This window comes from Podarcis erhardii, assembly GCF_964252035.2.
Source record: "Podarcis erhardii genome assembly, chromosome: 10".
Lineage (NCBI taxonomy): Eukaryota > Metazoa > Chordata > Lepidosauria > Squamata > Lacertidae > Podarcis > Podarcis erhardii.
Genome location: NC_138500.1, coordinates 33788647 through 33803703, shown reverse-complemented (window position 1 = coordinate 33803703; position 15057 = coordinate 33788647). Strand labels below are relative to the sequence as shown.

At 42.3% G+C, this 15057-nt stretch overlaps 1 protein-coding gene across 13 annotated transcripts in view; it reads right to left on the bottom strand.

Annotated features, from left to right (window-relative positions):
- Positions 1–253: 253 nt before the first annotated feature.
- Positions 254–15057, bottom strand: part of GRIN2B (glutamate ionotropic receptor NMDA type subunit 2B) — a 298063-nt gene continuing 283259 nt past the window's right edge. For all 13 annotated transcript variants that reach the window (XM_081879276.1, XM_081879287.1, XM_081879286.1 and 10 more), the window contains 4 exons: positions 10747–10907; positions 8397–8584; positions 7616–7854; positions 254–5253 (listed from right to left, as the gene is read on the bottom strand). In XM_081879276.1, the coding sequence (XP_081735402.1) occupies positions 3355–5253; positions 7616–7854; positions 8397–8584; positions 10747–10907 (2487 nt within the window). In that variant the 3' untranslated portion in view covers positions 254–3354. The remainder of the gene's footprint in view (positions 5254–7615; positions 7855–8396; positions 8585–10746; positions 10908–15057) is intronic.

Below are 15057 nucleotides of genomic sequence, written 5' to 3'. Positions count from 1 at the left end.
TCTAGCATAAACAGCACCTGCTGCTAAAATTTCCTGTTATGTTCACTCGATTATTTTTAGTGAAATAACACTCGGAATTTTAAATTACAAAATTGTAATCAGTGTTCCAAAAAGAGTGTGTGTGTGTGTGTGTGTGTGTGTGTGTGTGATCCAACCAACCCTTTCCCTCTTGGTCAAATTTCAAGAGAAAGAAAAATGTATGTTTCAAATGAAAGAGAAGGGGAAAGAAAGCCAGAGGCTCATTTCATGTGTCAAGGCAATACACAAGACACCTGCAAATGGATTGTTGTTGAAAGTCCTCCAACATTTCCTGTTATCCTTAAGCAGACAATTTTCACACTCTGTGCACACAAATTAAAATTTGTAAAGCACTTTAATATTATCAAACCTAAACACTATAAATGTAAACATGTCATTCAACGTTTAAATTGAGCTAGGGTCAGAGAAAAAGGTTATAAGAAAATGTGAACCATAGTGAACCGTCATCCAAAACAAAGATCTGGAATCATTCTGAGAGTTCAGTTAGTATCTTTTTGGTTTGTTTTTCAGTTTAATTTTCTCCGAAGTACCATTCTCAACTGTATTTGGTTTCAGCTGAGGGATGGGAATACTGACATAGCTGCCAAAGGCAGGCTTAATCAGTAGGATCAAACCCAGCTGCTTAATAAACCTTAAGAAGTACTAGTAAACTGAGATTTCCCAGTCCCAAGGTTTCCAAGCCAACATTAACTTTGGAGAAGTCCCTGTAGTGTTGGGTGATGATCTAAACTGAACATTCAAAATGATGGTTTGCTTCATCACCAAGGGAAAACAGCACAATGCCCAGGACCCAGATTCCAGAGAAGGGTTATGGTATGGAGTTTAGAATCAAGCAAGGGAGATATAGTGTGCTTCCATTAGAACATGAAAGCCCTGCTAGCAAGGCTAGAGGTGATCTAATATATTTTCGAACCATGAAGAAAAAAGGTGGCAGGTGTGTAGATAGAGGTATTCAATGCATGCAGTTTTCTCTCCTTCTCCCCCATTTTTAACAGCCTGGGCCCACATCAAACAAGTTCCAGACACATTGCCTGAAAGTTGCAGGGGTGGGAGGACAACCTAAAATCCCTCTTCTCTCCAAACCTGAATATTCACAAGAAGAGAAGCACTAGTTTGTACAAAATGTAATAGAAAAGAAAACCATATTTACAAATGAAATGAATGCCTTCTCAACTGCTCTTGTCAGAGGGTTCACTCCATTTCTGCAGACTGCTAAGCAAGCATTATTTTCTTTACAGGAGAAAGAAGAGAGGAACCAAAAGGCGTTCTACTCCTCCAACCATAGAGAGGGCGTCCCTCCTTCCATAACTTGCTTAGTAAATCCAGAGGAGGTGGGGGAATCCGATTTCACAAAATGTTCAGGCCCTTCCTCCTGGCCTCTGCCTACCAAAAAAACAAGGCCTTCAGTTGGCTTAAATGCGAGAAAGGTATTAAGATAAAGCCAAGTAGGGTATGGTTGGAAGGATACACGAGAAGAGAATCAGCTGCAGGAAATGTGGCTCGAAAAAGAATGGCTGCTTCCAAAGCTCAGGGCCTGTGCCTGTCCATGCGTTCAGTTCTACTGCAATGTGCCCAAGATAGCCGAAGAGCACTTTTCACAGTCCTTTCCAGTTAGGAAAGCAGAACAACAGACCCATGAAAAAGTGAGGTGCTTTGCCACATTTTTGGGAAGCAACAATGGACCTGTTGCCCTTACCTGAGGGTTCCTGCTGTAAACGAAACAATATCGCTTCTAACAAGTGTCTCATTTTAACTTGCATTTACAGTTATTCCTCCTTGGTAGCCAAACTGCTGTTATCAGTACCATATGCACTGAAGACAGGGCCAGAACAACTCTCAAGATGCTAAGTGATATCGCTTTTGCACTTTTGAACCTGCCGGTCCCCTTCACAACAATATTCCCCACATCTTTCCAACTCTGCTCTCCAGTCGTCACCACAGCATCTGTAGGATCTGATGATTCATCTCCTCATGCTCTGTGGAAGACAAGCCGTGTATTTCCACAACACTATAATTATCAAATATAAGAATATATTCAATAAATACACATATACACATGTCTAACTTGTGCTGGCCCTATTCCCACCACCGCCTTCTTCCACTTTCTACTCAGAGGAAATACACCATCAGCAGAGAAAGCCTTTCCATTATTCATCTTGCTCGTGTTGCATGATATTCTAGAGGGGGGAGCAATGGCTGAGCCTTCTCCCTGCCAGATTAAATTCATCAGAACAACAGTGGAGCTTGAGTTGCCAACCCTGCTCTTCTTTTCATTCACTGCCCTTTATGTTCCCTTGCATTGGAAAGGTTTGCTCTGCTGGGTTTGTCTACTAAATATCGTAGCGATAAGAAACTCATGTTGTTACGATGGTTCGTGTCAATTAATTTTCACATTTAAGCTTGTGCATAAACCAACCCATATTTGATATTTCACCATTTCAAAATTAACAAGTTGTTCATGAGTAGCACAAAACCTGCAACAAAACCTCCCCTGGGACCCCAACATTTGAATTTTCCCAAGACTTTTGCTGAAAGTTTCACTGGCATTCGCTTTTATCATTCCAATTCGTCTTTCAGAAGTGACCTCACTGGGTTACTGTTGACTGGACCACTGGCTAGATCTGCATACATATCAAATCTCCCCTCCCCCTGGTAAATATACCAAGATTTCAATACATTTTTATCTTCAGTATATATATATATATATGTATATGTATATATGCAACTCCATATTTCAGCCTTTAACCCACAGAGTCTTCACAAAAGAACTGAATGATTTTTTTGCATGTAATCAACATAAAATGCATTAAGTTGATCCCACACTATTCACGTCCCATCAATTTTGCTTAAAAGTACATATGTAAGAAGACCTGTATCTTCTTCATGCCCATTCTATCTCTTCCATTCTCCGCCTCAGGCCACCTTCTCGTATCTGTACTAACCATCACAGTTTAGCGCCGAGAAAACCCCAAACTCTGCGGCTATTGCTCCCACTCGTATGCTGGCCTCTCCTCAACCATGCCTTTGCCTTTCCCAACTGTGAAAACACAAGCTAAGCTACTAAGCTCTGACATGTGATGGCCAGGAATGGAACTGTGAGTGGAGAAATGAAAAGAGATCATCGGGGATGGGGGATCTGGGGAAAGAAAGAGGTGGCACTTCGCATCAGCGCTGCCTAAGCAGAACTCCAATACTCCACAAAGAAAAAAAGAGTAGCAGAAGAGTAGCAAATGGGAACTAGGTCTGAACCCACCACCTGCCCCTCCCACACGTTGCATTTCCAGCACCATCCCCTCCCATGCTTTTCCCCATCACTCAGACATCAGACTCAATACTGGAAAGTTTCTCATAAACATGCCCGTTGCTGGAGCCATTGAAAGCCCTGGGGTTTTTGTTGTTAGGCACACAGGGGTTGGACTGGTTCCCTATACAGATGTCCTTCTGGAAACGGGCTGGCACAGCCCCATGGAGGGCCGAGACCACCGGCTTGTTGGTGGTGACAATGGCTCGGAAGTCTGGCCTGGCCTTGGGCCCTCCTGCCACCACAGGCTGCCTGAAGAAATAGGATTTGCTGCCGTGGAGCAAGCACTGGTCATCCCCAAAAGTGGGGATGAAAGGGTTTTGAGTGACCCGGTCGGGGTAGAGCGACTTGCTGAGCATATAACCACCACTAATGCCAGGATTGTTGTGGTGGTGGTGGCTGGTGGCGGGCACTGAGGACTTGTTGTTGGCAAAAGTGGACTCGTTGGCTGGCATCTCAAACATGTGGGCATAGGGGCTTCCCTCCAAAAAGCGGCCCTTGTCCTTCAGGCTGACGCTGCGGGGGGCCAGGGCGGCGTCTTCCTTCTGCAGATCCACAAAGGTGTCGTAGGAGTGCTGCCGGCGTAGCTTGTTGCGATTCTTCTTCTGCACCTTGGAGGCAGAGTTGGAAGGGCTCTGAGGATACTTGGTAGTGGAGGTGCTGGTTGCCACGGGCACAGGAGCAGATGGCTGATCCAGCTCTTGGAGGGAGTTGTCCTCACTGATGTCGTAGAGGTTTCCGGCCTTCTTGCAGGCTTCACACCGGATGCATGGCTGGCGGGTGGAATTCTGCCCCACCACGGTCGGAGTGTAGTTATGCAGCTTTGATGGGCAACTGCGGCAATAGTTAGCGCCAGGGCGTTCCTCCCAATCGAGATTGGTGAGGTTTTTCTCCCATGGCGCTGGTACCCCACTCACAACACTGTGCTTGTGCTCATTGTTTGCTCCAAACTCCCCCGACCCGTGTTTGTGGTGGGTCCTGTTAGTACATGTCCCTGCTCCCCCTATAGTGTCACGTTTGAAGTCATCTCCCCGCTCTTTATAAATATCCGTCAGATCCACATGTTCCCAGTGCGGTGAGTTCTCCTTAGCCCGGAACTGGTCCAAATAGAAATCCCGTAGCCCTTCCTTGTCCCTAAAGTAGCGCTTGTGGTCAGGGGAACGGGGACGCCGGCGATAGGCCAGTTCAATCTCATCAAACTCTCTCCGCGACTTGGCCGAGGCTGGCCGCTTCTTTAGACTATCTTTATACTGCTGTTTTCGCCGCTTTGCAGCATTGCCCTCAATGTTGCCATAAGTCACGGTATGAGTCGATATGTCCGAGACATCTGAACGGATCAAATCATCGTGTGCCCCTCCACCGCTGTATCGGTCACTCTTGAAAGACAACTTGCCATAAAGGTCACCTAACTGGCCATGTTTGGCCGGCGGCAAACCGATATCTAATGGCTTCTTACTGAGAGATCGAGGCTGTGCGGAGAAGGGTGGATTATCACAGTCATACAGTCCATCGATGGAGCTGGCGCTCCCTATGCTATGGGGGCGATGGTGGTGATGATAATGGTCTTGGTAAACATTGCTTTCTTTCAGCTGCAGATTACCAAAGGTCCTTTCCACCTCACTAATATAATCACTGAAGAGGTTTTCCTCGCAGGGTGGGTTGTTATAAGACTTGCAGTCGGAGTGAGTGAAGCTACGGCGGTGCTCAGAGATATCGTAGACAGAGGATTCGCGACGGATAAAATCCAGGGCACTTTGTGGTGAGCCATTGACACCTGAAAGGTTTGCCATGTTCTTTGCTGTTCGGAGCAGGCGCAAAATGTTGGAATGGGTATTGTTCATGGTGGCAGTGGGGGAGTTCATGGAAGAATGGCGGTCCTCGATAGCCACTCCATGGATGCAGCTGTAAATACCCTGCAATGGGAGAAAGCAAAGGGAGGTTAGCAGAGGAGCATTCCAGTAGGGGAGATGCAGAGCTTGGAGGACTGAGATAAAGAACCTTGTCCTTTGCTAAATAGGATCCTCAGTGGGATATCGTTGGGAGATGAGACAATCTAGACACTATCATAATGGTTCTTCCACTTTTAATCTTCCTCCACCTTTACCCCTCTATCCCTTGCCCTTTCATTATTAAATTGAAATAAATCTAGACATTTATTCAGACCTTTATTGAAGTGGTTTGGTTTTTTTAGACATGGTTGCAGATGTTTCTTACAGATCAGATGCTCAGAGTGCTGTGGTCAGGAGTACTGTTTAAGGGTTACACCTTAAGCACTAGCTGCAGGATTTGATCACTGTTTTCCAATGCCCTGGTAAGCACTTCAGACAGTTTGTAATCATGCACATGAGATTATTCTGAATCTCCAACTACTGCAGATAGGCCATTAGACAAGCCTTTGATCCACAGCACTTGTTTACATTTAGTTTCTAGGCGTGATTCAAGGTGATACTTCTTACTTAGAATACCTAAAAGAGTCCAACTCCTTCCTTTGCAAATATTCTTTAGCTTACAGATTTTGGAAACGGGTCTGAGGAAACATATAACCAGCCAGAAATTTGAGGCTGTCAGGACATGACTTTTAGAGGTACAACATATTGGTTCACTTGGCACAGTTTCCTGACCCTCTGCATAGCCTCTAGTCGTTGTTATTCATCTTGATTACAGACTCTGACCCACAATTGCTGTATGAGTTCCAGCTCTTTTTCCCTAGTCCTGATAAAGAATTGTATAAATTAGGAAGTTGTACAAAATAGATTTTCCCAACCAGAATTATGCTGTCTTAATACTTTGTCTGAGTTTGACTTTTCTGGTCAAAGAATTCCGCATTTTAAAAGCATCCTAAAAGTGGATCAGAGTTTTACAATTAAGAGCCTAGTCTGTTAAGCAAAGAAAGTAATGATGAAAAAATCCACATTTTAACAATGAACATTTACATTGTCACCTCCAAATCATCTTTAATCCTAGGAACTCAAACTGATGAATTTATTAAGTAAAAGGCAGCTTATGCAGGAGCATCTGATTCCTTAGTGCAGCATCACACAATGTAATAATATTGGCTGGGATCTGTCAATGCAGCCTTGTGCAGTTCATAATCTCTAACTGGACAGAGAAATGAACTTTCTTGTATGTTTTCCACAGCTCACGAATTGGAGTGATAACTAGTAGCAGGGCCTTCTTACTGGTGGTGCCCTGGCTATGGAATGCCACCCCTCAGGAAGTTCTGCTTGCCCCTTAATTGTTTAGTTTTTGCTACTTTGAAAATTCATCTCTTTCTGCAAGCATTTGGAAATAATTGGATTTTTCAGGCTCTGATCTAATGATAGCTGCTGTTTTAATGTTTTTAATGTAGTAATATAATTGTGTGTTTGTGAGTGTGAGTGAAAGAGAGAGAGAGAGAGAGAGAGAGAGAGAGAGAGAGAGAGGCAGGCAGACAGACAGACAGGCAGGCAGGCAGACAGACAATTTGTTGTGTAGCTATTGTATGCTGCCATGAGATTGTTACTGCTGAAGGGAGATAAAAAAAATCTACTAAATAAATAATAATATTTGAAATAATGAAAGGGAAAGAATTTTGGAATTCAAGGAAATTCATACAGAAATTATTTGCTAGAGAGAAAGTTTCTGATCTAAGCGTCCTTTGTTTTCGTCAGTAAAATCTACTCAGAAACATGGGAGGGGGGAGTTACCTAAAAGTCAGAGTTCTACACAATGTTCTGCTCCAAAGAAACCCCCCTTCTTGTTTTGAGTCTTTCATTATGCTTCTCCAAGACATTTACTCTGAAGCAAAGCTGAAATAGTGGCCTCTCTCCAACCCCTGAACCAACACTTGAAAAAGTCTTGCTGTACCATTCAGAGACCAGGTCCTGCCTTCATCCAAGCTCCTCTTATAGTGCTGCTTGAAACAGGTGGCTTCCACCTGCTGCCTGGCAAGGATGCTCTTGTTCTTTCAGATAAATTACCAAAAATTACAGAAAACCTTTTCACACCTTGTTGAAGAAGTGGCTGAGGCCACTGTCCCAAGAATTTAGATTCTCCCAACCTTTCAAAGTTCCATTTTCTTTTCCTAGATTTTCTCTCTCAAGGCCAAATGCCTCTTACATAGAGGCCATCAATGACAGCCATAGGCACAAGGGGAAGTAATGAGAAAGGCTAGTTTGAGGTCTAGAAGCATAGTAGATAAAATTGCTGAATAATAAAGCTCCAGGCCTGAGTTGGCTTGGATGGAGGGAACGGTCGTGATGGTGGCTTTCTTTCCTTGAGGCTGAAAGTACTCACCCTGCTGATGGAGAAGACAACGCCAGGTTTGCCAGAGCAAACGCCCATGAAGCAGTGGCGGAATTGCCAATAAAAGAGATGTTCACAGATGAAGGTGATGAGGCTGAGGGCCATGGCTGCTCCCAACATATAGAAGACTCCGGCCATGTTATCAATGTCCAGCTGGCTGCTCATTACCTCATTCTTCTCATTATGGCAGATGCCAGTGAGCCAGAGAGCTTCTAGCTCCTCCATCTCACCTGGAAAAGATGGGTGGGAAGGAAGCAGAGTGAACAGTGGGTGAGTTTTAAGCACAGCTTTTCCTCTCATGAGCCACTATTTAGAAAGGAAAGATGCTCCCCGGGGCTTGTTTTTCAGCTGGACCTCACTGGAGCTCAGTTCCAGCACCTCTCTGGTGGGTGCCATTGCCATTCTAAGAGAACAAGGGAGGCATTCATGGTGAGTTCTGGCACCTCTTTTTCTAGAAAAATAGAACTGATCCTCCCTAACCCTCCAGTCCTCAAATTTCATTTCCACTTATGTTGGATTTACCTAGCCGGAAAACTATACTGGGGCAGTGGGGTGGTGGGTCCACATATAAATTTATTTTTAATAAATAAATAATAGCTACAAAGTAGAATAGCCACAATACACCAGAAATTCATAGTACAGGTGAGTAACAAAAAAATGATAGCATTGCTGCTGACTAGTTGTTGTTGTTGTCTTAGCATTAGTGGTAAGTAGGGGATAATAGCTTCACTCAATGGAGACGCACTCCTAGTTCCTCATCCAGATCACTTACCATCACCAAAGAGCTGTAGGATTGCCAGATCCACTTGCCGCTTCCAGCCTGAATTCTTCTGGATGGCAATGCCGTAGCCCGTTGAAGCAAAGACCTTCCCACTCCCAATTGTCACCAGCTTGCAGCCTTCATCTCTGCCAGCCATGTAGTTTAGCACAGCTGCATCATAAATAAAAGCATCCAACTTCCTGCATGATGTCAAGAAACAAGAGAGAATGAAGTAAAGAGAAGAGTCTGTGCAGACCTAAATCATGTGATGCTGAAGGAAGTTGAGAACTCCCATGTGACCTCAGGTAACCAAACACAGAGGAAGCCAGGCTAAACAATTGCTTGGGCACAATCAACATTGAGATGAAGGCATCACCACACAAATCTGCAACATCTTCCAATGGATCTAAACAGACAGTATGGCCAATGGTCAGAGATGATGGGAGTCTAGCAACATTTGGAGGGCCACAATTTAGTTAACTTCGATTTAAAGATGCCTATGCAGCCCATGCATTTCATTTATGACTGAACAACGCTTTCTTCTTCAGCTTGTGAATTCAGCAGCATTTCTACCGTAACTATGTTGTGAATTAAGAAAGCAAAGCAGACCATTTCCCCAACCAAGCAGCTGGAAAGATAGCATTAACCAAAATGTAATTACTCAAATTAGCTTCAGCCAGGACCCGTGCTTATGGGAAGAATCCCATAGGCATCTTTAAAGATGACAAGTGGTTAGGAGACCAAGTTATGTCTCCCTATGAGGGCAGTAATGTTAGCTTTATGGTGTCCCACTAACCTCAAATGAAAGAAAGAACAAAAAGAATCAGTGCCCAATTGGAAAAATAAATTACTAGTCCCAGCAATAAGGGTGTGTTTGCACCAGCTACATTTTGAAGCATTCAAAGATAGAATTGCTGCCTTGTTCTGTTGCACCATGAAGCATTTCTTGTCTTCATTGCTCAAATATTTCCACATGGATTTACATAATGTGTAGTTTGTCTTTATATGAGTAGAAAGGATGGCATAGTGATATTCCCTTCCCCTCCCCCTCAAACAAGAAAAATAGACCCAAAGCTCCCCTGTCTGTTCACCTGGAAATTATCCTTACTTGTTCCAGGTTATCAGGTGAGTAGCAGCCTAGCATGACAAATAAAAACTTTAATTTGCATTCTCCAGGGAACAAACTGTGTATAAGCAGTCCTCCCTCCACCAGTAGAATAATCTGATTTCTGGGCAATGTAGAGGAGGAAGAGGAGAGATAGGAATTAATAACCTCAAATGTAATGGAAAAATCATAGCTCGCCAGGTGGGTCAGAAGGTTTCTGGGACAGCAGCAGCTGCCCCCAAAAAGAAATTTGTTGAGAAATAACTTAAGTCACATGGCAAGCCATTTACATAGGTGCAGAAGTTTTATGGAGCCTTTGCAAAATGGTTCAGTCATAGTTCCCTGGCACCCAAGAATTTAAAAGTTCTATTCAGGCAACCTGAATCATGCCTTGCAGCAAAGCATAAGTGGAGCCCTTACCCTCTCCCATTATAAAATGTGCACTGACTAGCTGTACCCTAGTATCCACATCTGCAGGGAGGAAGCCTTTGAGGCACAGCGTGACATGTGAAGGCCTCTTCCTTGCGGACATTTGTGCTTTATGTGCAGATGCCAAAGGCATAATGGAAATATATTCGTTGTATGCAAAAATGACAGCTATTGAACATAGAAGACCCCAAAGAGGTGCTGTGATTCTCCACAACTGGTTTTTACTCAGAAAATTGCTATTCTGTCACTGATGATCTAGACTCCTTCATAAAACACCTGTGTCATCAAGAGCAGGGTTAGTCAGTGTAGTCCTGCTCCCAGTTCATACGCACATACAGAACACGAGCTGAATCAATGGAATAGGGCTACCTGTGAGTTTACACAAGTATAGTATGTGTGTGGAAAAGATGCAGCCCTCATATAAAAGTAGTTAGGATCCCCAACTAACTAATATTTTTATATAGCAATTAACATTAGGGATTAAGATAATATCATAGTTATTTCAATAATAAAGAATTTTAGGTGATGTCTGGCCACAACTATTGCATTGCAGCTTAAGGCAGTATTTCCACCAGCTAATCTGCTTTTCAGAAAGTCTGCATTGATGCAAGAAGGGGAAGAATCACTGTTATATTACTTGCACATATCTAACCAAAAAGAACAAAAAATAATACTAATTGATGAGATAAATTGTTCTTGACAACGTTGTGGTAAATGGATTATATGCAATGTTTTAGCAGCAGGAATATTAGGGAGAAGGTTCTTCAAAATCCCAAGAGAATTACACACACAGGTTTACATTAGCAACCTTAGAAAAGGCAATCTCACCCTGTCTTTAATGAGGATAGCGCATCTCCCACCGATCTTTGGTTGAACTTCACCATGTAGGCGTGCATCAGTTCGTAATTGTTGCGAATGTTCCTCTCTGTACTGCCATTAGGAACTGTCCCAAAGCGGAAAGGTGGTGAGAAAGCATTTGGGTTTTGGAACTGGAGAAAAAGAGAGAAAGAAAAGCTCTCAAGTTGTTTTGTCAGTGGTTATTTGAGAAAGAACCAGATTTTCTGGGATATCAAGTTGGTAGTTATTTCAGAGCTTTAATGGCATGTTGGCAACCAGGCCACAGCATGCCATGCATAAGAAAGCTATACATGTTCATGAAGGAGAACCATGCACAATGCAGTAGCTTTATTTGATATTTTCACTGTAACACTTTCTACTGCCAAAGAGACAAGAGGCTGAATTAAAAAGCGGTACAGCGATTCCACTACCAAAGCAGGGGAATTCAAAACCAAAGCAGGGGAAACAGTGAAATCACCTGCTGCATTTGCAACCACATACAATGTATTTCAACTGTAATATTTGTTTTAAAGCTGACACAGAGCAAAAATTTTCCCTAAATAGAAAAATATTTTCTACTACACTGTTGAAGTTATCTTCAAATGTGATTGCCAATCCTGAGATGGCAGATGGAATGACTAGCCATTTAAAAAAAATCTACACACAAAAGAACATTCTAACTTATAATAGTGGTATGCAGATGAAGAAATGCAGCTATGCAAGTATAAGTAGGCTTAGACATCCTGGATAGCTCAGATGCTTAGAGAATATGACAATGCCAAGGTTGCAGGTTTGGTCCCCATATGGAACAGCTATATATTCCCGCATTGCAGAGAGTTGGACTGAAATGATCCTCAGGGTCCTTTCCAACTCTACAATTCTATGATTCTATGTGGAATGCTCACGATTCCCATTGGCTGAGTCCACTGGCATTGCCAGTCTCAGGGAGCAAGTTTAGACATCCATAACAATATCCATTAGTCCACCTTTTTACTTTCTCCTATATAAATTGATTGCTGCCATTTTTTTTCTAGGGAGGAAAGTAAACTGCTGCATTTGAGGATATTGGTACAGTAAGGGGGCAAAACTTTTCCCCAAAACTGAATGGCCTATCTCATACTTGTTGGGGTCTCATTGTGTGTGCAGTGGGGGGTGCAATGAATGTTTGTAAACAGAAGTACAATATATTACATACAACCTCATGAGTCTTTAGTATATACAAACTCCCTTCCACTCATGATCATGACCGACATTTTACTTGCCGTTCTCTTCTGGGACCCAAAGGTAATAATAAAGAATATAGAAAAATACAGCTGATACAGAAGGGACACCATAATTACACTGGAACTAAAACTAGCAACATCATCTGAAAGCCTACTTGGTCCTAATGATTCTCTGAACATTCAGCTGGCATGGTCTGAAACAGGTGTTGGAAACTCCCCCCCCCAATGTTGCTGAACTTCAACTCCCAACAATAAGAGCTGGTGACCAGGAATGATTGGAGTTGAACTTCAGCAACATCTGGAACTCCAGAGGTTGTCTACATCTGGTCTACAATCTAAATCAGTGAGATCCACATGTATCATCCATTTTAATTTATGTAAATTTAAAATTGCCTGGCATTGAAGTGGAATTGAAAAAATACAGTGACTCGTCTTCCTACTAAACATTATAGCATTTTATGGAAATAATTTCTCAAAGAAATAGTATGATCTATTGCAAGAGCTTCAAGTTATAAGTTCATGAATCAAAAATGTTAATGCAAGATAATGATTTCTTAAGAATGTTTTGCACATTTTCCTAAAGGGGAAGACAGAAGTTTACAAATACTTCTGGGAAGTATTTTCCATATCCACAAGCCCCCTGCAGAATCAGTATGTCTGCGTTAATTCCCTCTGCTGCCTTCACTTTCTTCACATAATGGATTTTGAGTAAAGGGGATTCTAATCCCCGTCTTAATTTGATATGTTGAACAGTTTCCCTACATCATCCAGTCAAAAGCACTGCTGTGAGTATTCACATTGTTTAATAATATGCTCTGTGGCTGATTCAGAACAACACTTCTTCAAGCTTCTGTACCCTCCTCTTCATTGAGGACATCATTATCTAGACCCACAGTCAGAAGACCCTTGAGAAATTCCACTTCAATAAGTTTTGACCCCACCATCGAGATCAGACAAGAGCATTCCATGCACCAGATTCACTTTGGGCAAATACTGTGTCCGGTAATGGTCATATACATAATCACCACTGTATACTGAAAAAATGCTGAACACCTCTCATATCTCTACATTGTCCTAGTTCCTACCCAGAACATACCACAAGGCCCATCGTCTATGTGAAATTTAATCTGTTTTAGTATTTCAAATTATTCTATGTTCTAATGTAATGCAATTTTTTCCTGATCTTATGGAAGAACTGGAAGAAAGAACAAGATCTTCAGGGTCCTTGCTTACTGTGGGCATTCTTAAGCAGATGATTACAGAGCAAACAAAAGTCATTCAATGAAAAATAGAAGTATTAAAGGAAAAATAGATACAAAATTGACAAGATTAGAAGGAGCTGACAATGAAATGAGGAATGAAACTAAACCAGAGAGGATTGAAATGGAAAATGGGAACAGAAATTACCTAGAGGATCATTTCTCAGATATCCCAACAATACTTGTATGGAATTTAATCATTTTCATTGGGACGGCAAAGTTTTAATCCTTCCCCACCCATGTCTGACAAAAATGGCCCTCCACCATAATTAGTATTACAAAAAGGTTCCCATTGGCACTAATGGAGCTTGCTTCCAATGCTGATTGCAGTTTAATGTTGGTGTTCTGTGATTGGGGAGGAAATAGTTAATTGTCCCCTCTTTGTGCATTGTGGTTCCAATAAAACACACACCCTCCTTCCATGCTGTGTGGCAATTTTTCAAAAATTTGTAATCCATGCAATTATTGTCTCTTTTGGCTATGAGACAATAATTTCTACCTTCCAGGCTTACAACAGGTGTTAATTAACATAGCAAAGCTAGGGTGATTGTGTTATCCCCAATTACTTGTGTTATGAATGGTCACTTAGCTTATCTTAAGCTTCACACAGAATTTTCACAGACCGCACTTTTTGCAACTCATGGGAATATGGCTCCATCTATAACCTCCACCCACATCTGCATGTGTGGCCACACAACTGAATATAACACTTCATGCATCTGACAAAGTGAATTCTAGTCCATTAAGACTTATGCCATAATACACCTTTTAATCTTTCAGGTACCGCAAGACACTAGGTTACTTTTTTCTGTAGCAGACTCACAAAGCTATTTGTTTCGAAGATGCTTCCAAATCTTTTCTAGGACCGCTGGCATCTCCCTTCATTTGAAGTGATGCTCTTCATTCCACAATGTATTGAACAGACCATATCTAAAGGCAGCAAAGTTTAACTGATGGCTACAGTACAGAGAACATCTCACTCTCACTCCTCTTATTTTATTTTGGCAGAAAAGGGTAGAAAATGGGATGGCAGCCATCTTGCAGGCCCCTTGCTGCTCCTGGTAAATTCATCCCTCATAAAACTCTTTTCAGGCTGAACTGCTGTAAGATTTTATATGCTACTTGGTTTACCCAAGTCACAATCAATGCTTTCTGGGGTTTTATGACCAGTAAACTTTAGCACTGACAATTACGAAAACTCCTTAAAATCCATACACAGAGAAGTAGTGGTGGGAAAAGTGAGCCGAGATGTAAGCCAGGGGCCCAAAATCAGCATTAAGAGGTGGAAATTATGCCAAGGGCTTTCAAGTAAATGGAAAATTCCCTCCTCACTGCTGCAGAGAGGCATTTTGCGTGGCTTAGTAGCTACTTTTGCCAATCTAATAACGGGCACAATGAAGGAGACAGTGAAAGTTGCTTAACAGTCAAATCTGATATTGATATTGTAGCAAAAATATCACACCACATCTCTGAGCAGTGTGAGATTCCAGGGGTGAGGCACTTACCCGGGGTTTGTGTTTCCTTTAGCAATGAGGCATGGTGGAGAGTGTGGTGTCTTTATGATAATATGGTTTATTGACAAATATATACCACCTGAGCTATGATGGAGGGGCTTTCAGCATTACACACTGAGAGGGTTAGACAGTCAGCCCACATTGCTCTGACACCTGCTTTTTCCAGCTCACAAAATGCAACTATCTTTCCTCTTGCTTACATCAGGCAAAAACTCTTGTCCTGAATACAACTGCTCTCCTTCCAACTCTAAAACTCTACTTCAGAAACGGTTTGTCTTCATAAATAATTCTGAGTTGTGAAAGAGG